Source organism: Macrotis lagotis, chromosome X (assembly GCF_037893015.1).
Source record: "Macrotis lagotis isolate mMagLag1 chromosome X, bilby.v1.9.chrom.fasta, whole genome shotgun sequence".
Lineage (NCBI taxonomy): Eukaryota > Metazoa > Chordata > Mammalia > Peramelemorphia > Peramelidae > Macrotis > Macrotis lagotis.
In genome coordinates, this window is record NC_133666.1 from 513,968,117 (window position 1) to 513,994,139 (window position 26,023).

The 26,023-nt window shown below is 36.3% G+C and overlaps 1 protein-coding gene across 1 annotated transcript; it reads right to left on the bottom strand.

Annotated features, from left to right (window-relative positions):
- Positions 1 to 4,220: 4,220 nt before the first annotated feature.
- On the bottom strand, positions 4,221 to 25,904 carry FAM8A1 (family with sequence similarity 8 member A1). Its single transcript, XM_074207222.1, has 5 exons — positions 25,091 to 25,904; positions 17,545 to 17,665; positions 13,072 to 13,195; positions 11,653 to 11,792; positions 4,221 to 8,644 (listed from the first exon to the last, which is right to left on the bottom strand). Exons 1-5 carry the CDS (start codon positions 25,887 to 25,889, stop codon positions 8,500 to 8,502), a joined length of 1,329 nt encoding a protein of 442 aa, XP_074063323.1. The 5' UTR covers positions 25,890 to 25,904; the 3' UTR covers positions 4,221 to 8,499.
- Positions 25,905 to 26,023: the final 119 nt, after the last annotated feature.

A 26,023-nucleotide genomic window follows, 5' to 3' on the forward strand; every position in this document is an offset into this window, starting at 1 on the left:
CTGTTGTGACCTTGTGGGAATCCTTAAGGACATGAAGTAGTTGAGATGTACACCCAGTGGATATTCTGCATCAGTGAATAGTAGGATGGGATGACTGGTCTACTTTAAAATTCAAGAAATCAATTAATATTGAAATATGAAGAGATCATCTATTAAACTACTCACTTTATAGATAAGGGGGGGGGGACCACACAGATCAGTTATTTCCCCAAGGATACAGAGCACAATTGGGATGAGAACTCCTGTCTCCATAATTCCACTTGACTCCTCTTTTCAAAATCTACTGAGTTATAGTTTACTATCTCCTCTTTGGTTTCTCTAAGTTTTATTTATAAATTTATGTTGCTTTATGTTTTCTTTTAGGAAGTCTACTTGATCTAGTGGATGAGGAGGTGTGTCCTGAGACTTTTTATACGTGTATTAAAGTTATTTTCTCCTCCTGAATCTCACGGGCATCACTTTACCACATCCTAGCTCTTTATCTCTTTCTTTACATTGTGTATTCCAGCATCCTACTTTGGATAACTCAGAATTGCTGAATTAGGAGCTATGGGAGTGTTGAGGACTGAGTCTGATTCTGACCTTGGCTAAGATGCCTTCAATGCTGTTGGCTTGGGCAGGTAAGGAGTAGGGCTGAACTGTAGGTATCTCTAGGCCTTCCTGAACTGCTGATCTTCTGAGTTCTGGGTGCTGAATTCTTCTGATTCCAGGGCCGGTGCTCTATCCACTGCGCCACCTAGCTGCCCCAAGCGGATAAACTTTACTAAGCTTCCTAGAGCACATCATTGGAGAAATAAGTAAATTAAAAAAAAAAAGATAAAGAACTATTATGGTGGGTTGAGTCCGAGTTCACTCTTATAATAATATTGCAGAGAATGTATTCCCAGGTGTTAAGGAGAATGCTTTAATTCTTTTCTTGATATACCTTTCACGGTGAACATTTCTTAAAAAAAACTAAATTGATGATAGTTACATGGAACTAAGGTGCTAATCACTAGTGGTGCAGTGAGAGAAACACAATACAATAGGAGCTTGATCAGATGCCCTTCCAGAAGACATTCCAATCTTTTAAGAAATTTTAGGGCGACATAGTAGCTGTTTGTGGTAGCAAAGAATTGGAAATCAAGTAAATGTTCTTCAATTGGTGAATGTCTCAGCAAATTGTGGTCTATATATGTCACAGCACACTATTATTCTATTAGAAACCAGGAAGGATGGGAATTCAGGGAAGCCTGGAGGGATTTGCATGAACTGATGCTGAGTGAGATGAGCAGAACCAGAAAAACAGTGTACACCCTAACAGCAACATGGGGGTGATGATCAAACTTGATGGACTTGCTCATTCTATCAGTGCAACAATCAGGGACAATTTGTGACTGTCTGCAATGGAGAATATCATCTGTGTCCAGAGAAAGAACTGAGGAGTTGGAGCAAAGACCAAGGACTATTACCTTTAATTTAGGAAAAAAACCCCTGATATCTTACTGTCTGATCTTGCTGTCTCTTATACTTTATGTTTCTTCCTTAAGGATATGATTTCTCTCATCACATTCAGTTTGCATCAATCTATACCATGAAAACAATGTAAAGACTGACAAATTGCCTTCTGTGGGGGTGGGAAGCAAGATTAGGGGAAAAATTGTAAAACTCAAAATAAATAGAATCATTTAAAAAAAAGAAATTTTAGAGTGAAATATAGCTAACTACACTCTGAAAGAGTAAGACTAGAATGTCTACTGGGCTCAACCATCCTGATTTCTAAATAGCATATACTTCATAAAAGTCACTATCAAATACAACATGAATGCTGGAGAGATAAGTTTGTATTAGTGCTACTGCTGGATTAGGTTGAAACATAAAAATGGTGTTTTCATTTTCTGATTTCTGAACAATCTTGCCATGGACATCACCTTCCAGACTCTAGGGGCTTGCTCTTGTGACCTTTTGCTTTATAGGTTTTTGCAAAGTAAATGGGGTTAAGTGGCTTGCCCAAGGCCACACAGCTAGGTAATTATTAAGTGTCTGAGACCGGATTTGAACTCAGGTACTCCCGACTCCAAGGCTGGTGCTTTATCCATTGCACCACCTAGCTGCCCCTCTTGTGACCTTTTGAAGTTTAGAAAATTGTAGTCATCTCCAGTTTTCATAGCCTTTTCTTTACAATCCACATGCTAGCTTTGATTGTGGAAGAGCCCTCTTTCCTACTTAGAATGCAGATAGGCAGAAGACAAAACAAGGGTCAAACATTATATTTTGTTTTTGATCCTGGAAATGATAGTGAGCCAATGAGGTTTTTTAAGTGTTGAGGTGACATGACTTAACTTGTGCTTTAGCAAAATCACTTTGACAACTAAATGAAGTGGTAGACAGATCAACTGCAATAGTCCAGGTGTGAAGAAATGAGAGCCTGAGAGCCTTTCCTGTATCAAAAAAAAACAACAAACTTTTGCAAGATGTCAAATATTTGAAAACTTTGGCAACAGATTACTTATGAGGGGGAAGAGAATTGAGATGAGCATTGCAAGACTGGAGGGCTGGGAGAATGGTGTTGCCCATAAAACTATTAACAAAGTTTGGAAGCATTAAGGACTTCAAAGAAATGAATTATTTTTGACATATTTTGTCAACTGGAAACCTAATTTGAGTTGTCTGATTGGCAGTTGAAGATGTGACATTGGAGGCCAGCAGAATGTTAGGGCTAGATAGGTAGCTTTGAGTCATCAGCATACAGTTAATAATTGAATCCATGGTAGTTGTCATATATAGGGAGGACCAGAGCAAAACTCTGGGGTATTAAGGTTTTCTTGGATGAAGATCCAGAAAAGGAGACTGAGGAACAATCAGATAGGAAGAGAACCCTAAATGTGTAATGTCCTGACAACTTAGAAATGTTATTCAAGAGAAGACCTGCATTCAAGGAATGCATTCTAATCAGAGGTAGTAACACATATAGAAAAATGATGACCAAGGATGGATAGTTTTGTTTGGAAAACTATAGCATTGGTGAATGGAGCCATTAAAAGATCCCATTTGAGAAACAGTGACAGCTAATTTGATTAAAGAAAAAGCCAAGTGGGCACACATGCAAGATGGTTAAGGGGTTCATATGAATCACATGGTTGTTGGTGAGGAGATAGGGAGTGAAGCAGGGAAGCATGGGTAGGAACAATGCCTAGATGTGGTAGTAGTAGTAGATGCCTGAAGAAACCATCAAACAAGACTCTGGAATTCTAGGGCTGTAACTGGTCATGAAACCATTAAGTATTTCAGAACTTGGTTATTGCTTCAGATAATGAGCAGGCTGATGAGAAGGCCAGGAAGTGATTTTTCTTTTCTTTTAAATTGTCATTTTTAACATATTTTTCTAGATTTACTTTCTATCAGTTCATGTATCTTCTCATTGCTTCACAGTATTCATAATTTCTGCATTCATTTGATTTCTTACATAATCTGTTATATCCTTGTATCACAACTTCTTTAGTCATTTCTTAATTGATGACCAACTACTTTGTTTCAAGTTCTTTCCTTCTACAACTACTTTGGTATTAGGGAGCGTTTGTTTATCAATCTCTAGTTTGAATGAGGTTTAGATTCCAAAGTACAGTACAGTGTGGCACAGTTGGTCTGTGAACTCTTATCTGTACCTGACACATAGTTAACAATAAATACTTGACTAAAAAGAATTTTCACAAGTGGAAAGGGCAGCTTTGGTTGGCAGCAAACTACCCTCTAGAGGTCGTCTTCAAATTCTCATGAAAGAGATACCCACTTCCAAAAAAAGAGGTTGATGGATTTTCTTTAGAGAGGAAACAGTGGGGCAGGAGAGCTTCATGTATATATTGAGAGAACTTTGCTTCAGATTTTGTAAGAATAGGGGAAGTTAAATGTAACACTCCCTCTATTGGAGTTCTTTCATTCTCAAAATGGACCATACATACTTTAGGTGAATTGGACATAAGTGAGGAAGGGCTGGACGAAGTCACCAGCCTCACTTTTTTCCTCTGGAGCCATCTGGATTCATTGGTCAGGTATGGATTAGGATGACTGTAGATGGTCCATGGTTTTTTTTAAGCTAAGGTCTTTAACAGGTCTCGGTTTGACTGTAAGAAATGAAGCAGAGAATGGCCTTTTTACCTAGTTAAGAAAAGATGTAGAGATCCAATTTTTGAAACACAAACTCAAAACTAAAAGTTTCAGAGATGATGCATAAACACAATGAAGACTGTAATAAAGATTTTATTAAGACAGGATACTATACAAATTGGCAGCTTACAAATTGAATACTGTGATATGTTACAAAACAATGATGCAAGGTCATTTTCTAGGACAATGAATTCCTATGGCCTTTCCTCATAATTATGTTGTAAGTAGTAGATGCTTGTTCAAGTAAATACTTCTTGAAGAATGTCCTTGACTGAATTGGGAATATCTCTAACAAAGATATTTTTGGAATGGTCTGTGTTTGTTGTAGCAGAACTACAACATGTAGTTGTAGTTTGTAGTAGAACTACAAATATTTTTATGATGTGGAGACTTGGATAATATTTTCAAATTTTTCTATGATGGTTCAGTTTCATGAATACTAATACATAAAGCATTTGGGAATTATATATTTGAAAAGAAACTAACCTTAAGATTACCCAAGGTAATAGAATATAAACTGTCTAATAGCGACAGGTACATCATAAATGAAAAGGATTTATTTAGAAATTTGGATAATCCTCAGACCTAATTTTATCCAACAGATTCAATCCTCTCCTCAAATCCTTATATAGAAATTAACAAGTAGCAAATAAATAGATTTTACTTCCTGTCTCTCCCTATCCAAAGAAAACCACCCAAATTGGAAAAGAACTGAAATAAGGAAAACTTTACCTGAAAAAAGGAATTATATGCCAGTATAGTTTTCTATAGCTGCACTGAGTTATTAAAATACTTATGATATAACAAAACCACAGAAATGGGCAATTAATTTATATTATATGTACACGCTGGTCTAGTAAAAGAGGTGTGTCTATTTCATAATAAATTTTTTCATTTATAAATGTAGTAATGTAGTTTAGAAGATACATATGTATTCTTAGGGGGGAAATCAGAATATTAAGAAAATAAATGTACAGACAGTACATTAATAATATTCAACTATACATTTACAAATGGTTTCTCCAATAGAATATAAGACCCTTGAGGACAAAAGTGCTTTATTTCTGTCTTTTTATCCCCTAGTGTCTGAAAATGCATGATACCTACATGTTGACTGGTAAATTTTAATTGTGAAAATTTATGCACTGGCAGATAAGTGCTTAAAATAGACTTTGAGATGATAGAAAATTGAGCATTATCAAGATTGTTATTTAATTTCACTTTATAATTGTGTAATCTGATCAAAGAGGTTTGATTTAACAAAATGATGTAGCAAGAAACTGTATAATAATTAACTTACATGATTTTTAGGCTTCCTCTTCCAAGGCATACATGACTATGTATTACATCTGTAGTTATGAATATTTGTAGAGTTTAAAAAAGTGATACTAAGATTCCAGTAATAAATATATAGTTAATTTTGCACTCTCAGATACAGTGGGTATACTTAAGAGAACTCTCACTGAAATAATATCACAACTAAATTTGTCTCCCTTTAATTTCCTTTTATGATTTGCTTTTATCTTACCTATTACATTTTAAATTTAAAATATATAAATACTGTAAAATACAGGAATTTCTGAAGGCAGTAATTTTTAAAAAGTCTTTTTTTTTGTTCTTAAATTTGAACTTTACTTTGGGGCACTGAAATTTCATAACCAAAAAAAAGGAGAATGGTGGTGCTCAGATTTCTTTTAATAAGGAAGTGCTTTCATATAAGAAAAGCTACTCCTATTGGTATGGCACCACTTGAGATATCTGCTACAATACCAGAATCTACTTTCCCCAGTGCTTTAAATTGCTTTCCTAAAAGTGATAATGTCCAAGTTATAACCAGAAAGTAACAATGATGAAATACATTAGTGGTGATTAGTATTATATACATTAGCTGTATTTTTGCAGTATTTTCTACCGTCCCACATCAAATTTATGAAATTCAATTACTGGGGGTGGCTAGGTGGTGCAGTGGATAGAGCACCGGCCCTGGAGTCAGGAGAACCTGAGTTCAAATCCAGCCTCAGACACTTAATAATTACCTAGTTGTGTGGCCTTGGGCAAGCCACTTAACCCCATTGCCTTGCCAAAAAAAAAAAAAGACGACGAAGAAATTCAATTACTGGTTCATTTATTTTACTATGAATAGATGAGTCATATTAGTTTAGATAATGTCTAAATCAAGCATAGCACTTCCAAGAGTTTTTAGTGAAGCTGAATTAGAGACTTGTGAAGTTTTAAAATAAAGTTACAGCAAAAAGAGATTGTCGTTCAAGTTCTGTAAACACTAATTGTAAAAACAGTATTCCAAATAATTTTCATAATAAATTGTGAGGAAAAGAATTTTAAAAATTAGTATGATAATATTATTAGGGAAATCTATTTTTTTGTTGCTTGTTATGTAGCAATGATATTTTTTTAAAAAACTAAGAATATTAAAGGCTATTTTGTTTCACTACATAATTAATTTCTATATGTTTGACAAAAATTTATGTAAGAAAATATTCTAGGATCATAGGTTTAGATAATTTAGTCTGTAAATCAACTCTCCTGCCACAATTTGGGGGAAACCAGATAAAAATATAATTGAGAAATGTTTAGCAAAATAAATAAAATTACAATGCAACATGGAGAATGTAAATTTATGGTTTTCTAAGTCAATATGTAGCTTGCAGAGATCTGTTTCTATTTGAATTTGAAATCATTGAACCAAGTAATTTTATAGATGAGTACACTGGGACCCAGAGGTAGTGAAGTCCACAATCACATCGGTAGTATTATTCAGATCTCTCTTCATTCCAAATCCAATGCTCTTTCTATTATACATACTAACTTCCTTTCAAATAAATGGAGATGTTGGATACAATATGGTTACAAAATCAAATTAAAATCAGATAAACCTGTTTATTTGGCTCAGAAATATCTCAACAGTGCTACCAGGGGCACCTCTTCACAAAAGAAACAAAAACACAGCTTTTGTTTCAACAATGGAATGAATAAAATGGCAACACACAGAATTACCATTCTTCCTAACTCCTTACATACCAGCAGCATAGTCAATAGTAAACTGAGTAAGTGAAACTTTGGAATTCTTTTTTGGCCCACAGGTTAATAAATAAGTAGGATCAAGGAATTCCAGTGGAACTAAAGAACACTTTCAAACTGATCAATGTCTGAAGACAACACTTCCTTTCCAAGTTATTTTCAAACTACTTTGAACTGGGAAAAATACAAACATTTCACAGTATATGGTATGTAAATATATCACGAAATACTGAAGTTCTTTATTCAACAGATTGATGCAGTTCACTCCAACAGTATAGCTATGTAATGATAAAGGATACAGAGTGAGGGTTGATTATTGAGTGAAAATCCTATTTGTAAAGATGTTACATCCAACTTCAGAACACTGAGATACACTAATACTTTCTTCATGCTGCAAACACAATTAGAATATTGTTTCATACTGTACTGTTTATATGCAACAACTTGATGGAAGTATTTTTTTTTACCATCAAAGGGAAGTGATTATTTTTCTCTACATATTTATAGTCCACAGTGTTCCCTTTAGAGCACTGAAACATTTGCACATCAATAGAAAGTTCAATTTATGATGGAAATTTTACTTTTGATTCATTTATAAAAAGAATCACTAACACCTTCCTTTTAAAAAACATTGATAATATAGTAATACACTTAATACTTGTGATCATCATCATGCAAGACTTGTCACAAAATACACATTTAGATTAAACATTTAGAATAGTGGTAAAGTTGCACCATTCTTTAAGTAAAATGCAATATATATTAAAAAGCTTTAGATAAGAGATAACTGAGAACCTTAGCCTCCACAGTCCAATTATCTCATGTAACTAATTACTAGAATGGTAGAGTAATAATTAATTTCATCCTCTAGGAGGAAAAAAAGGTTGCAATCTTCCTAAGAGGTGTTACATAAAGTGGATTATGTGGGTGTTTACAAAACACAACTGGACATTCTCCATCCTTTTGTGTGAAACACAAAAAGCTGTAGACATTTCATTTGGAGACTCAAGGCTGAAATTACTCCCAGCAAATCATGCCTTAGAATGTAATAAAGTATATGTCCAAAGTTGATTGTGACACTACATGACTTCTTTTCAATTGCAAAATTCGAAACTTTTTCATTGAATAAGTACTGTTTCTTTTCTGGTAAGTTCTTTGGCATTCAAGTAAAGTCAGTACTTTTAGGATAGTCATCTATATCACATGGGAGTGACAGTTTAATTTCTGAATCACCAGTTAATCTAACCCAAGGATACTGATGGCCTCAAAACATAATTTTAGTTTTGTCATTATTACAGAAAGGGATTTTTCTTGGCATCATCTAACCCCATTTCTTTTTACCACAATGGTTCCTGCTACGATGTCGTAGGCTGTTCGATTATGCTGAAAAAACAGCAGTGTGATGAAAGCAGGAAAAAAAGAAGCAATAGAAAAATTCTTGATCAAGGCTCGAATAATGGACCTAAATATTTAAAGGACAAAAAACAAAGAAATCAAGTAATATGTATTTTTAATATAAAAGCATTTTCCCAAGTCCAAGTTATTTAATATTATTGATCAAAAATCATTCAGTCACCAACAAGGGGCAGCTAGGTGGTGCAGTGGATAGAGCACTGGCCCTGGAGTCAGGAGCACCGGAGTTCAAATTCAGCTTCAGATACTTATTAATTACCTAGCTGTATGACCTTGGGTAAGTCATTTAACCCCATTGCCTTAAAAAAAAGATCTCATAGTCACCAACAGGATAAATTTTACCTCTAATATTCAGTTATTTTTGAATAGCAGGAATTGTGATTAAATTCCATAACACTTTAGTGACTGTCAAAGACTGATAATGTACAACTGTGACCCTAGTGTGTTATGAGAGGAAAAAAGCAATAAAAGAATGGGATGTGATTGACATAGAATGATATTTTTTCCAGTAACACAAATACTTTGTGAAGGCATAATTACTCCACTGATTTTTCTTCTACTGTCACTCATTAAAGGTTATTTCTAGCATCACCTCTTCTTTGAACTAAGTAGATCTTTTATACTTTTCAATTTTTATCATATATCAAAGTTATCTTCTAGTTTTTTTCTTTTTGAAATTGCCACTAAATAAAGAGAATTTCAAAAACAGAATAGTTCAGACTGGAAAATAATCCTGGAAATATTAGATTTCTAGCTATCCATTTTTAACCTATTCATATTTGGCAGTTGAAGGAAGCTTGGAGAATTTCAAACTGCCACAAGGACCAGTATTCCATTCCTTCTTTGGAATTTTGGCTGTTAGCTTGACTGACTAGGACAAGGCCTAACAACTAAAAAACAAAGGTACTAGAAAACCTATACTACCATGGAATCAGAGACTGAGAGTCAATCTATTTGACCCAAGTATTAAGTGTCTTTTGGAGAACATTATCTCTGTCATCTTGAAATGAATATATAGTATTGCCACTGAGCATGAGATCTTTGTTTAAAGACTCTTAATAAGGCAGAGCACACTAACCTTGATTTTTAAAGGTTTTCACTATATCAAGCTACATTCTTTCTACCACTTTTATTTCTGCTCACTTGAATCAAGCACAATGTGTATAATGCTGCTTCCATGGTAACACTTTAAAGACTTGAAAATAACCTGGTCTTGTCTTCTCCAGGTTTAATATCCCCAATTTCTTGAGCTTTTTGGTGGTATGATCTTGAAACTTTTAATCATATTGATTCCCTTCTTTTTAAAAAAATTATATATTTCTTCAATCTGCAAAAATCTGCTTTCTTTTGCACTGACTTCTTTCCATTGAGAATGAAAACTCTTGTTACAAACAGGCATAATCAATCAAAACAAATTTCTGTACAGTCATGTTTAAAAAAAAGTCTTAAGCTATCTCTGAGTTCTTTACTTCTCTATCGGGAGGTAGGTAGTATGTTTTAATGTTAATCCTCTGTAAACATGGTTGGTTATTATGCTGAATGGAGTTCCTAAAGTCTTTTTTTTAGGGTTTTTTTTTGCAAGGCAATGGGGTTAAGTGGCTCGCCCAAGGCCACACAGCTGAGTAATTATTAAGAATCTGAGGCCGGATTTGAACTCAGGTACTCCTGACTCCAGGTCTGATACTCTATCCACTACGCCACCTAGCCTCCTAAAGTCTTTCAAAGTTGGTTATCTTTACAATACTGCTATTACTGTATAAATTATTCTGGTTATTTCTTTCACTTTGTATCAGTTTACATTTGTTTTCCCAGGTTCTCTGAAATCATTCATTTCATCTCTTAAAGTGTGCAATAGTATTCCATCAGCTTCTTATACCATAACTTGTTCAACCATTCATCAAATGAATAGGCATCAACTCAGATCCCAATTATTTGCTACAGTAAAAACTATATACATTCTTTGAAATTTGTTTTAAGACAGATCTCTCCTTTAATATTCCTATCCTCTAATTCTCCCTTCTCTCTTTTTCCCTATTTCCCTCCTGAGTGAAATGTATTTCTACATCTATGTCCATTTGTATGTATATTTGTCTATATTCTTCCTCTCCTGACCAGTACAGATAGGAGTGAACTTCAAATTTGTCATGCACCAAGCTCCCCTTTCTCTTTGTTTAGATTTCTACTGATTTTCCCTAACTTTTCTCATCATTTTATCCTTCCCACCCAGTAAATTCCTTTTATTATCCTCTTCTACTCTTAAGAACATCAAGACGGTACACAACTTATCCTAGGTCATATTATCTAACTAGATTCCTCTAATGACCTTAAATTATAATAGGGTTCAAGGCATATTTTTTATTTTTCATTATTAAAATGTAATTGTTTATTCTTCATCTCCTGTGATTGTTCATTTGTTTATCTCTCTATGTTTTCCTCGACTCTTATGTTTACAGAATTTCAAAGTTTCTTTACAGCTCTGGTCTTTTTATCAGGAGTTCTTGGAGATACTCTATTTCATTAAAGATCTATTACCCCCCCCCCCCCATAGGGTCATATCAGTTTTACTGGGTAAGTTATTTTTAGCTATCAGCCTATATCCTTTACCTTCTAGAATACTATACTCAAAGCTCTATGCTTTATTAAGAGTGGTGGAATACTGTACTCAAAGCTCTATGCTTTATTAAGAGTGCTGGTGACTAAAATATTCTAACTGTGGCTCCTTGGCACTTGAATTTCTTCTTTGGCCTAAAAACTCTAGATTTTGACTATAATGTTATTGAGAGTGTTCATTTGGGAGTTATCTTACTTTCAGGAGATAACTGGTGGTCTCTTTTTATTTCTATTTTGCCCTCTGGCAAAACATGGGCAGTTTTCTTTTATGATTTCTTGAAAAAGGATAACAAAATATTTTTTTTTTTGGCCATGGCTTTCATGTATTTCAAAAATACTTAAATTCTTCCTCCTTGATCTGTTTTCCAGGTTAGTTGTTTTTGCTTTTAATAATTATCTAATTTTATCTATATAGAGCAAGCTTAAAAATGAAAACCTAGAACTTACGTTGTTATATTAACATTTGAGGAAGGAATCACTAAAACACGGCTTGGTGCAATGAGAACTGATGTATCACATGTCACAACACGAAGTCCCAGCAAAAATTTCCCTGGAGTGGCTCCACCAGCTCCCCATATACAAATAATCTGAAAAGAGAAATAAAAAAAAAATGTAACTGCTGAAAAACAAAATATTTTTAATCCTTTTTAAAAAAGTTTTTTGCAAGGCAATGGGGTTAAGTGACTTGCCCAAAGGCCACATGGTTAGGTAATTATTAAGTAAGTATCTGAGGCCAGATTTAAGAGAAAATGTAATTGCTGAAAAAACAAAATATTTTTAATCCTTTCTTTTAAAGTTTTTTGCAAGGCAATGGGGTTAAGTGACTTGCCCAAGGCCACATGGTTAGGTAATTATTAAGTTAAGTATCTGAGGCCAGATTTGAACTCAGGTACTCCTGATTCCAAGGCCAGTGCTCTATCCAACTGCGCCACCTAGCTGCCCCAAAACAAAATATTTTTTAAAAGAGGCGAATAAGGAAAACATTTGCCCTTTCTCAATTTTGTTGATTAATAAAGTTTTCCCTAATTATTTCACTGTTTGCTCAAAAAGTTTGTTGAAACTTTTTTTTTTTGCAAGGCAATGGGGTTAAGTGGCTTGCCCAAGGCCACACAGCTAGGTAATTATTAAGTGTCTTGAGGCTGGATTTGAACTCGGGTATTCCTGACTCCAGGGCCGGTGCTCTATCCACTGTGCCACCTAGCCGCCCCTTTGCTGAAAACTTTAAAGGGGAAGGAAAATAGTTTATGTAACACTATAGCTAAAGTTTGTGAGAAATACATCATTCCACATCTAAGCAGGGACTAGATCTAATATGTTAAAATGTCACTTTTATTGTCTATTCCAGAGACAAGTATTCTGCAGCTTCTCTTAGTGACTCATGTTTTGTCCAAAATTGACTACAAACTAACTTCTGAGGGCAAGGCAATATAGCTCATATTTTTACATCCTCCATATAACCTAACATAGGTGTTGAATATATGATGGTGTTTAATAACACAAATTATGTACATTTATAAAAAAAATAATCTTCATGGAAGTGTTTTCTTCACAAAAACTCTGTGAAGTAGGTAATTTTTCATTATCACTAGCTGCCTGAGATTCTGGGCACAAGTATAGTGGAAAGTCTACTGGTTTAGGAAAAACTTGGGGTCTAGTCCTTACCTCTAACTACTGTGAGTTTAAGAAAAAGTTACTCTAGATGTGTTTTTTATAAAATGAGGGGGTTGGGCTAGATTATCTCAAAGCTCTCTACCTAGTCTAAGACTCTGTCAAAGGCTGAAATAGCCAGTTTTGCCTTGAATTAATTTCTATCTCCAAAACATTAAATAATGTTATAACAAATTTCTTGAAAAGCCATAATCTTACCTCATAGACACAAACTAATAACCTGTATATAAGAGCCACAATCATCATTTTCTGCAGGTCTTCCATTGATGTGTCCTCATCTATTTCTTCTATTATATAATGCATAGCAAACTTAGAAATATCTCTAAAGAGAATAAAAGGCAGTATAAAGAATGAATTACAAGAATAATTGAATAAATGACAGATTAATAGTTTCCATGAAAGCACCCCAATATTTAAGGAAACTATAAAAATAAATAGCTTTCTTCCCACTCAGTTTCATATGTTGGATTTCACATTCCTCAAGAATTTCTTCAGTTATCTTTTTTTTTTCAAAGTAACTTTCATTAGCTTACTCATGGACTACTAAATGTTTGTCTACACATTTCAGCTTAACCACTGGCATCCTTTATCTTTCTGTCTCAACTGAATCTATACCTACAGTTCATCTACTCACACAATTTAGTTTATACAAGTCTCAAGAAAATCTACCCAAAATTTAAGAAAATATTTGGATAAGAACAGAAAATGAAATAAAAATTTTCAAAGTGAGATACTTCATTATGTTAAAAAGAAGATAAAGGTGACAAAGAAGAGTGAGATAGGGCACAGCAAGCAATCCAATATTTTTGTTTTTCAAGGCAATGGGATTAAGTTGACTTGCCCAAGGTCACATAGATAGGAAATTAAGTGTCTGAGGTCAGCTTTGAACTCAGGTCCCCTGACTCCAGGGCTGGTGCTCTATCCATTGCACCACTTAACTACTGCAGCAATCCAGGTTTGTTGGAGCATAATACATGTACAAGGGAGAAGTATTAAATAAGAGCTGAATTTTTAAAGGGATTCAATAAATATGAAATAACATTTGATCCTAAATCACCAGCCCATGGAATTTACTGAGTAAGAGACATGTTTAGATTTGTACCTTAGAAAAATCATCTTGGTGATTGTATAGAGAATGGAACAGAGTTGGGAGAAATTTGAAGTAGGGAGACCAATTTAGGGGGATGTTGAAATAGTCTAGTGAGAAGAGATGATAGTCTAAACAAGGGTGATGGCTATATGAATGAAGAGGTGAAAGCTGTAAGAAATCTGGAAGCAGAATGAACAAATATTCAGCAACTGAATGGCTACATGGATTCAGAATAAAGGAAAAATACAAAATCAAAGATGAAGTTGCAAAACCTGAAAGGATGGTTGTGACCTCAACAACAAGAGGGAAGATGAGTAGGGTTAGTGGGAAAAGATGTAATGTTATCTTTGAACAAGATCACAATCATGCATGTCAATCATGTGACTGTATTTACCAACATAATAAAAAGGGAGAGGATATATCCCCTAACTATAGAATACATACAGACACCTGCCATAATCATAAGGTGATCTAGGTAGCAGGAGATGAGGTATAATCTTCTCAATTTCTTCTGCATAGCTGCAATTAGTTTAGTTCATAATTGCTCTGAGAGGCCAAAACCTGACTCAGAATTCTGAGTGGGGGGAGAGATGGGAAGCTTGTGCAGGAGGGAAATGTGGGGAATAAAGATAGGTGTGATTATGATGGAAATAACCCCTCTGACTAGCTATCAGAGGAAGGTAGGACAAGAGTTCAGTAAATGTTTAAGATTCAGCTCTCTAAAAAGAAAAATGGGATATATGGCACATTTTTAAGTTTAATTTGTATTAACATTTTCTTAAGTCTAGACAATAAAACAATGAAACAGGTCCTGAAGTAAAGGGTTTGTTGAGTTGCAAGATAAAATGTTCATGTTGAAACTGAACAACTGCAAGCTGGCTCCAGCATATTCCTGAATTTAAACAGTCTTCCCACCCTGTAATTAGTTATTTACACATCCCTTTAAGGACTGGTCCTAGATCTCTGGCATAAAACCATGTTTCCCCATTTGGGAGACCATTGTTCTAGCCTTCTAATAGTATAAATATGATCCAAGAGGCAGTCTGATAGACTAAGTGGGTTTACAGCAATGACTTTGTGAGATTCCTCAACCTTAGTACCTTTCCAGAAGCTATATTCAAATTAACTTCACGGTAAAGGGCCAGAAAGAGAGAGAAGAAAGATCAGATAGCACACTATTAAGTGATTCTATGTTTTGTTCTATCTTAGATCCTCCAAATATTAAATCTTCTCAGAGGCTCAGAATTTTGAAATATTTTAAAGATAGTTAAACTGGATATGTTTTTTTTTTTTAGGTTTTTGTAAGGCAATGGAGTTAAGTGACTTGCCCAAGGCCACAAAGTTAGGTAATTATTAAGTGCCTGAGGCTGGATTTGAACTCAAGGACTCCTGACTTCAGGGCTGGTGCTCTATCCACTGTGCCACCTAGCTGCCCTGGATATGTTTTCATAGAAGTGTTTACTAAGTTATAGGTTTTCTTTAAAAAAAAAAACATATCTACCTCAGGGGGGGAAAAAGATGGCTATTATCTTGTCATTACATTTGGCATGAACATTGGGTAGTCAAATTCATGAAACTTTTCCCCTAGTAATTATTGTTTAAAAAAATTATCAAGTTGATCATTTAAGTGCAAATTATATGGAGAAAAAAAGTTCTGTTGTGCCAAAACATGAATACATAGCACATGTTAATCACTTGTATAAATTTAAATTCTGAATTAAAATGCCAAATGTTGCCAAGAGACCCCTGGAAACCTTCATTTATTAAACCATGGAAATGTATACACAACACTCACTATAGATTGAAAACCCTCTTTCTGGAGACTACAAATATTTTAAGGACTATTTGGTCTGCAAGCTTCTAACTTTGATTTTTGATTTTCCCTTTGAAACTGATCTTTCAAAAATAGCAGCAGAAAAAGTAAATATTTTAAAATACAACTATATTTTACTAACAGAAATGATTGCTACCAGTTATACACACAATTCTGAAATATAATACATTATAGTGAATAAATTAAATAATCCTATAGTAAAAGTATAATGCCAGCTCATAACACCAAAATCCTATCAAAAAAAGCAAAAAAGGAACTTTTTTTTAAAAAGGGCAAGATAACTTTAAAAGAATATGAGTCTTTAAAACTTTTTTCTTCTTTCACACGGCTTTTTTCCTTTTTAGTTTGGATTATTCTTTCACAACATGACTAATATGGAAACATATTAAAACATGATTGTACATATATATCAGATTATTAGTTGTCAAGGGGAAGAGGGAGGGAAGAGAAAGGGGTAGAAAAATGTGGAACTCAAAAACTTGCAAAATATGAATGTTGAAAACAATCTTTGCATGTAATTGGAAAAAAGTAAGATATTGTTTAAAAAAGGAACATGAAAAACTGAAATAAACTAAGTTTTAAGTATACCTTAAGTGAAAAAAAACATAAAGATCTTATAAATATTAAAATAGAGCAATACTTTATGATAGCAAAGAATTAGAAACAAATTGTAAATGAATGTAATGAAATAATACTTCAAGAAATTATAAACATGAAGGATTCAGAGAAATACAGGAGGATTTATATGAACAGATACAGAAGGAAGTAAGCAGATCCAGGAGTACCACTCAACTGACTACAATGATGTACAAGTGAAGGGGGGGGGAGTATTTAATCAAGTAAATTAGTTAAAATTAAATAAAATCATAATGGCTAAGCCTGCACCCAAGGAAAAGATGAAACTTAACTGGAGAGGTAGAAGACAACTATAAAACATTTCACAGTCAGCTTGAGCTGATGTGTTGATTAGCTTTGGTGAACTGCTTTTTTTTCCTTTTTATTAATAGGATGAATGAAGAGAGAGACAGAATATATTCAGAAATTAAAATACAATATATTTACGTAACTTGTATCATTAAAAATGTTTTAGGCATACTTTTAACAACCTTTTGAAGATAACTAACTAGCATTTACTTGTTTCAAATTAGCTAGGCTTTTGCTATATATTTCTCAATTTTGAGGCATACAAATTCTTGGTCAATTTAATGAAATATTATTGCTATAATTTGTAGAAACTTGAATTTAGATCATAAAAAATGGAAAAGGGCAACGAGTTATTGACTTATTTAACTGAAATTTATTTTTATAATCTTATTTTTTTTTCCTAAAAGGACCCCTTCAAGAGCAGCTGGTTTAAATTGTTCTTCATAATTTATCTTTGACCCTTCAGAAACTCCACTGTGAATGGATCATAGTAGCTTCTAGAGTTGCAAGAGCAATAATGTTTCCCAAAGACACAAAAACAAATTTAGAAACAAAAATAGATGAATGAGTTTGAGGTTCCCTATCCCTGCTCTAAACACATGCAAAGTTCCTCCAGTTACTGTTAACTTTTGTTCTCTTTTATAGTTACTATTTAAAACCAACAAGGAAATAAACTTGAAAGAGCACATCAAAAACCAAACCCAAAGTGTACTATTAATAATTTTGTCTGAGAAATTCACTGACATAATATTTATACACTTTTAGTTGAACAAAATTTCTTTTAAAAAGAAAGAAGTTCAGCCTTTTTATTAATTTAACTTACTTTATTCCACTGACATGCATAATAGTTAAGACCATGGTTGCTTTAATAAAAAACAGAATAAAGAAATCCACCATCTCTGCCATAAACCTGTGTGCCAAGGATGGAATAGCATATTCTCTACCTGAAATAAGAAAAATACAAGTTAGAAAAGTTGATTATTAGATTAAATGTCTAATAATTTACTTAAGCATTGCTTAGCATACTAGCTAGGTTAGGAATAAGGAATATAATTGAGAAGAAAAATTTATACTTGAAAAATTCTTGTTAGTAACTTCTAATATTAAATTAATACCAAAAATTAACTTGCCATGCGCTACCATGTATTTATATAATATTTTTATTTAATATGATACATATTATGAAGAATTTAAACTCCATGTAACACACTCAAGCCATGTAGTTATTGTCTTTATCACTTAGTATATAAAGGATATCACAGATTTATCTCTTAATGTAATCAGAATATTTCAACAACAACGAACTGAATGAAGGACAGAGTTCAACTGAGTTTATGCTTGAAAGAAATCACAATCTTATGATGCACAGGGATGAAAAATCAACCACACAACTAAAGGGTGGAAGAGAAAATGCTAGAAAACAGAAAAAGACTTGGAGGTTTGGTGGATTTTAAGATCAATATGAATCAACAGTGAGATATGCCAGCCAAAAAAAACCTGATGAAAATCTTAGTCCACATGAATAGAAATAAAGGGTCCAGAAGGAAGGAAACAGCTTGACCTGAACTAAGCTGATCAGAACATATCCATAAAATTAGTGTTCAGTTCATTTAAATTAAAAAAATATATATTTTAGGAAGGATAACTGGAGCTCATCCAGGGGTTGACCAGACTGATAAAGGATCTTGAAACCAAGTTATCAAGAATGATTTGAGGGCAGCTAGGTGGTGCAGTGAATAGAGCCCTGGCCCTGGAGTCAGGAGGACCCGAATTAAAATTTGACTTCAGACACTAATGGTGTGACCTTAGGCAGGTCACTTAACCCCATTGCCTTGCAAAAACCTAAAAAAAACAAAGCCAAGAATGAGTTGAAAGGACTGGGGATATTTAGCTTAAGGAAGCGCAGGAAACAGGACAATCATATTCAAATACTTGAATATAGCCCAAGTTTTGCTTGGTGTAAGAGAACTAAGAACAGACTAGAGAGGCAATAAGGGAAAAATACCTTTTAACAACAAGAATTGTTAAATAGGCTACTTCTGGACTTAGGCGAATTAATTACTCATAATAACTCACCATGGAGGTTTTAAAACTGGAGTCAGACAATTACTAATTATTGAGGAGGTTCTAAGAGGGGATTCATGCTTCAGGATTAGATTGGATTAAATAATCTCAATTGAACAGTCCAGATATAAATGCACTGATAGTGACCTATATCCAATAAAATCCAGATCCAGTTCCTTTTTCTTGCCTTCTCTACATATAGCTCCCCTACCCCAAACAAGACAAAACACTATACAGAATTCTGTCAGGACAAGGAGATAGAAAAGATAAAATGCAACAGGGTCCCTTGCCTTCAACTAAGAAATTTAATTTCTTTCTGTTTTCAATATATCATTTTTAGTAATATATTTTCCCAATTCCATGTCAGGAGAATTTTAAGCATTCATTTTTTACAAATTTTGAGTTCTAAAGTTTTCTCCCTCTCCTCCTCTCTTCTGAAAACCAAAGGCATTTTGATGTTATATAAAACTTATTTCCATATTAACCACAGTTGTGAAAGAAGAAACAGATTAAAAGGGTGGAAAAACCGACAAAAAAGAATAAAGTGAAAAAAAACATGCTTCCATCTAAAATTCTGAGTCAATCAGTTCTTTATTTGGATAGCATTTTCCTTTCTACATCCTTTATACTTGTTTTGTATCTTTGTGTTGCTGGGAAGAACTGAGGTATTCAATGCTGGTCAAACACAATGCTGCTGATACATTTTCTTGGATCATTTCATTTTGTATCAATTCATACAAGTCTTCAAAGATTTTTCTGAAACCTGTTTGTTCGTCTTTTTAAATTTATTTTTATTAAAGATATTGAGTTTTACAATTTCCCCACCAATTTTTGTTCATTTCTTATTGCATAATAGATTTCCATTACTTTCATAATACCACAATTTGTTCAGCCCATTCCCCTACTGATGGACATCCCCTCAATTTCCAACATTTTGCCATTAAAAATGTTCCTAAAATATTTTTTATACATGTGGGTCCTTTTCCCTTTTTTTATGCTCTCTTTGGGATCCAGACCTCGTAGGACTTGCTAGATCAAAGGGTATGCATAGTTTTTTAGCTCTTTGGGCATGGTTCCAAATTCCTCTCTAAAACAGGATCAACTGGATCAATTCACAATCCCTATTTTTCCACATCTTCTCCAACACTTATCATTTTTCTTTTTAGTCATATTTAGTTAATTTGATAGGTGTTGAGGGGTATACCTCTCAAAGTTGTTTTAATTTGTAATTCTCCAATCAGTAGCGATTTAGAGCACTTCTCCATATGGTTATGAATAGCTTTGATTTCTTCATTTGAAAACTGTCTGTTCACATCCTTTGATCATTTAACAATTTTGGGAATGGCTGGCATTCTCATATTTGACTCAGGTCTCAATATATTTGAGAAATGAGGCCTTTATCAGAGACACTTGTTGAAAGATTGTTTCCCAGTTTAATGATTTCCTTCTAATCTTGGTTGCATTGATTTTGTTTTTAATTTAACATAATCAAAATTATCTATTTTCCATTTTATAATGCCTTTCATCTGCTTGTTGATGAACTCTTTTCTTCCCCATAGATTTGAAAAGTCATCCTTTATGCCTGAATCATACACCCACTTAGATCATACCTTGGACATGGTGTGAGATGTTGAGACTATACTTTGTGTCCTATTGTTTTCCAGTTTTTCCAGAAGTTTTTGTCTAACAGTGAGTTCTTATCCAAAAAGTTCGGATTTTGGGGTTTATATCAAACACTAGGTTACTATAGTCACTTACTACTGTGTCTTGTGCACTTAATCCAATCTACTGATCTATCACTTTATTTTTTAGCCTGTACCAGGTAATTCTGATTATTGTTTTATATAATAGTTTCAGATCACATGTTGCTAGGTCACCTTGCTTTGTATTGTTTCATTAATTCCCTGGACGTCTTATTCTTTCAAGCTTTATCAAATAATTTTTTCTGTAGTTAAATTGGTATGGCACTAAATAAATAAATTAGTTTGGGCAGAATTGTCATTTATTATACTGGCTCAGCTTAGCCATGAACAATTGAAAAAATATTTCCAATTGTTTAGATTTGATTTTATTTGTGAAAAGTATTTTCTAATTTTGTTCAAGTAATTCCTCAATTTTTTCTTAGCAGGTAGACTCCTAAGTGTTCTACCAATATATCATTTTTTAAAAAAAAGGTTTTGTTGCCGTTCTTTTTATTCTCAGTTAAACACTGTTCTGAACTGTAAATTAACAAAAATGCCAGATATGTAGTTGATACCCAAAATAAAGGGATAGCACCTAACTGTCCCTGATGAATTCAAATCACCTGGCCCAGATAACTATATTCTGAAAAAAACTGGCAAGTAAGACGTCCAAGCCACCAGCTGCATATTTTCAAAAATCATGGAAAATGGGAGGAGTACTACAAGATTGCAGAAGGGAAATTCTATCCTAATTTTCAAAAAAGGAATGAGAATAGAACATAAGCTATAGGCAAATGAGCTTAATGTTGATTCCTGGAAAACTCTTAAGATGACATCATTAAAAGTATTGGTGCTGAATACCTACAAAGGTAGGATTGGTGGTTTCAAAGTGCCAGAATGGTTTCATCAATAACAAATTATATCAGACTAACTTCATTTTCTTTTTTTTTTTTGGATAGATTACTCAGTTAGTAAGGGGAGGGAATGTTGGGGGATATAAAGGGATATACTTTGCTTTGATTTTGGCAAAGTTTTTGATAATGACCTCATACAATTTGAATGGAGAAGATGGAGACATACAGATACAATAAAATCAGATAGCTTCATAACTGGATGAATGTCCAGATGTCTCCAGTGAAGTCATTTGGTCAACACATATTTATTTGTAAAATGCTTAACATGTGCTAGGCAATGTGTTAAATACAGGGAAGCCAAAAATAAATAGACCCTGCTCCCAAGACTCACAAGTCTAAAGGGGGAGAAAATATGCAATGAATTATGTACAATTAAGTCATATAACAGATAAATATGAAAAAACAAAAAGTAATTAACACTAGAATTAAAGGAAATAGGAAAATATTCTCTGTAAAAGGTAGGATTTTAGCTAGGATCTGAAGGAAGCCAGGGAAGCCAAGAACTAGAGATGAAAAAGAATATTTCATGCATGGGTATCAGAGTGAAAGTGCCTGGTGTCAGGTGGTGATTTAACTTGTCAAGGGAATATCAAGGCAGCCAGGGTCAGTGGATTGCAGAGTAAATTTTGAGATGAAAGGTCTAAGGAGATTGGAAAGCAAATAGTAGGTTATGAAAACCTTTGAATGCCAAACAGTATTTTGTATTTGATACTGAAGGTAAAAAGGAGACTGTGGAGTTTCCTGAGAAGGGTGGGATGGGTGACATAGTCAAATCTGGGTTTTAGGAAGATCACAGTAAACTGGAATACAGAATGTATTGGCGAGAAACTTGGGATGGGCAGACCAATCATTAGGTTATTGCAATAGTTCAGATATAAAGTGTTGAGAGACTAGAGTAGGTTGGAGCAGTGTCAGAAAAGACATACGTGACCGACTTAGGAAGGTAAAAATGACAGATCTTGCCAACAGACACGAAAGAATGAGGAGTTATAAATTAAACCTGGGTTGCCAGCCTGGGTGGGGGGAATGGACGAGTGGGGTTACCCTGGACTGTAATAGGCAAGTTTCAAAGAGGAAAGAGTTTAGTGGGAAAGGTAAATGAGAAGTCTTGGACATGGTGAGTTTAGGACATCGTTAGGACAACCAGTCTGAGAAATCTAATAAACAGAAATGTGAAATCTGGATGTAAGCAGAAAGGTTATGAATAGATTCGAAGATATGAGCATGTAGATGATATATTAATCCATAATGAGATCTGACTGGAGATTATGAGATCACCAAGTGAATAGTAAAGAGGGAGGCTAGGAGAAGACCAAAGACAGAAGTTCTGTGGGACACCCATAGTTAGATGACATTACCTGGATGAAAATGCACCAAAGACGATGAGAGAGAGCACTTAGACAGGTAAGAGAACCAGCAGGGGACAGTGCCCCCAAAAATACACACAAAAAAAGAGAAATCAAGGAGAAGAGGTTGAATAACAGTGATAAAGACAATAGAAAGGTCAAGAAGGATGAAGACAGAAAAAGTCATTAGATTTAGCAAGTAAGAGTTCATTAGTAATTTTGGAGAGAGGCAGATTGTATAGGATTAGAGTCAGAGGAGAGGAAGTGGTGTCACCTTCTGTGAATGGCCTTTTCAAGTTTAGCTGAAAGGGGAGAAAAGACAGGGAATGATAGCAAGTGGGGATGTTTTAAAGAATGGGTAGATGTGAGCATTATTTGTAGGTACCAGAGAATCAGTCAATTGACAAAAAGAGATTGAAGAGGAGACAAAAGTGGCAATAATTCTATTGGAGAAAGACAGGATGGAACATGTGCATGTGGAGAGGTTTACTTTGGAAGAAGGGTCATCTCAGTATCTGAGAGAGGTGAAGGATGAGAGAATGGCAGAAGGAATCTGGGTGATGTAAGATGAGCAAGAGGAGAGAAAAGGGAGTTCTTAGTAAATAGCCTCATTTTTTTAATAAAACATGAGGCACCATACTTAGTGAAAGTGGGGATGAGTGATTGAGGGAGATCTGAGGAGGAAAGGAAGAATCATTGTGGTTGAGAACCCCTAAAAGCAAAGATGGCATGCTCATCAGATATGCAAATAACACCAAGTTTGAGCATGATAGCCAACACAATAGATGACAGAAATGGGATATCACAAGATCTTGACTACAGACAAATCAAAGATAAAATTCACTATGCATAAAATATCAAATCTCTTATTTGGGCACCAAAAAAATAATTTCCTCAAATACAAGAGTCATAGACAGCTGTTGTTTTGAAAAAGATCTGGGGGGTTTTAGTGGATATCAAGCTTAATAGAGTCAGTATGATAATGTGGTAGCCAAAAAAGCTAGTATTTGGTTTGAGCAGTTATTAAGAACATAGTTTCTAGGAAAAAGGTGACTCTGCCCTTATCAGACCTTATTTGAAGTACTGAATTCGGCTTGGTACCACAGTGTTTAGGGGACGACCTAGGTCATATAAAGAACTTGAGCCTGTAAGAGGAGTGCTTAGTTCTAGAAGGTAGACAAACAGGAGGGAAGGTGGGAAGGGAAAGTAGATAAAGATGCAAAATTTGGCTTGATATCAGTATGCACATTCTAAAGGTTATAGTTGTCCAAAAGCATAATACACTAGGTAGTTTCTTCTACTTGGAGGTCATCTTCAAGCATAAGACAGTGGCTTGCTGGATATGTTACAGTTGAGATTCCTATAGTGTATGGATTGGTCGGTCTAGAGTGACTCTAGAGGTTCCTTGAGGTCCCTTCCAACTCCTAAAATTTTGAGAACTCTGACCAACAGAATCTGACAGTGTCACACAACATTCTTAATTAAAGACTTGTATTTCTCTACAAAGAGAAGAGTTTCTTTGTTCTGGACTCAAGGACCAAGATTGTAATTGCATTTAATATTATTTCAGCTACCTTTTGGTGCTACTTTTGTTTATAATATTTATTGTGCTTTTACATGCAAGGTATTCTCTTAGTTGTGCCTTTTTTTTTTTGGTGGGCAGGGCTCTGCTTCAGAGCCACATTTCCCACAATTCCTCATCTTCTTGATTTTTATGAGAGAGAGAGAGAGAGAGAGAGAGAAAGAGAGAGTTGGCCTCTGAGCCAGGAGACACTGGGTTCAAATCCTGTTTCTGGAACATCATACTGGTTGGGCTACCAATTTAATGTCCTGATACTACTCTGGCAATTCTAAAGGACTCTAAGTTCCAGAGAAGGAACCAGTCTGCATTAGCAGCTTTTCTGGGAGTTCACTAATGAAATCACAGATTATATATATATATATATTTTTTTTTTTCACAAAACAGTAACTGACCATTATATTGACATTAGTTTGAAAATGTTTTATTAATGCCATTCCTACAATTTCCTGCCACACCTCTCACTAAAAAGAATCTTTCCTCGAACAACAAAAACTGTTAAAGCAGCTGAATAATGACCAGAAACGAACACCTAATTCTATGGGTGGCAGAATACTGTCACAAATTGCCCAGTGCATAGGTGCATTTGCCCACGGTCACCTAGCCACCTCGAGGCCTCTCTGTCCCTCAACTCTACGTCACCTCGGTCCAGGACACAACATAAAAACAACTCCTCCAGGCAGGTTTGCGGAAAGGTTCGGGGGCACCGACAGCCCCCCCCCCCCCGGGGGCGCTCTGCCCGCAGCCGCCGGGGCCCCGCCACACCCGCCCGCCCGCCTCTCACCTGCCGGGCGCCCGTTCTCGTTCTGCTGCCGGGGCGCGGTGACCCCCGCGGCCCTGCTCACCGGGGCCAGTCTGGCCGACCCCTGCCAGTTGGGGGGCCGGGGGCCCGGGGCCGGGGCCGGGGCCGGGGCGGGCGGCGCGGCGGCGGCGGCGGCGGCGGCGGGCGCGGCGGGCGGCGCGGGCTCGGGCCCGGGCGGGGTGGGCAGGCAGTAGAAGGGGTTGTAGTAGCCCAGCGGGGCCGGCGGGGGCCCGGGCGGCGGCGGCGGCGGCGGCGGGGGCTGCGGCTGCAGCAGGGGGCTGCCGTAGGCGGGGAAGGCCAGCAGGCCGCTCTGCCAGGTCAGGTAGCCGCAGTACGACTGCCACAGCCACTCGTGCACCTGCCGGGAGTACTCGCGCGCCGTGGGCTTCTCCCGCGGCCCGCCGCCGCCCCCGGCCCCGCCGCGCTCCGCCTCGGTGCCGGCCGGCGCGGGCTCGCCCTCCAGGCCCGCCTCCGGGGCCGGGCCCGCCTCGGGGCTCTGGGCGTCAGGCCTGCGCGGGGCCCGAGCGTGGCCTGGCGGCTCGTCCGGGGGAGGGACCGAGTTGGACGAGCTCGAAGCGGACGCCTCGGGGTCGCGGCCCCCGGCCCGGGCCTCCCTCTTGCCGCGCTGCCTCGGAAGGCGGGCCTGGCCTTTTTCCGGCCCCTCGGCCATCGCCGCGCAGCCCCGGCCGCGGCCGCGTCCGTCCCCGCGCCGACCGCTGCCCGAGCGACCCGACCCTGCCCGGCCCGGCCCCCGCGCCGCCGCAGTTGTCGCCGTCGTCATCAATCCGCAGCAGGAAGCGGAAACCCCGCCCCTCCGCAGCGGCCCCGCCCCCTTCCCAGCCGCAGGCTCTGAGTGGTCCGGAGCAGCCGCAGTCTGGGGGCGGGGCCGGGCCCGAGGGCTCGGCTTGGCGCCCT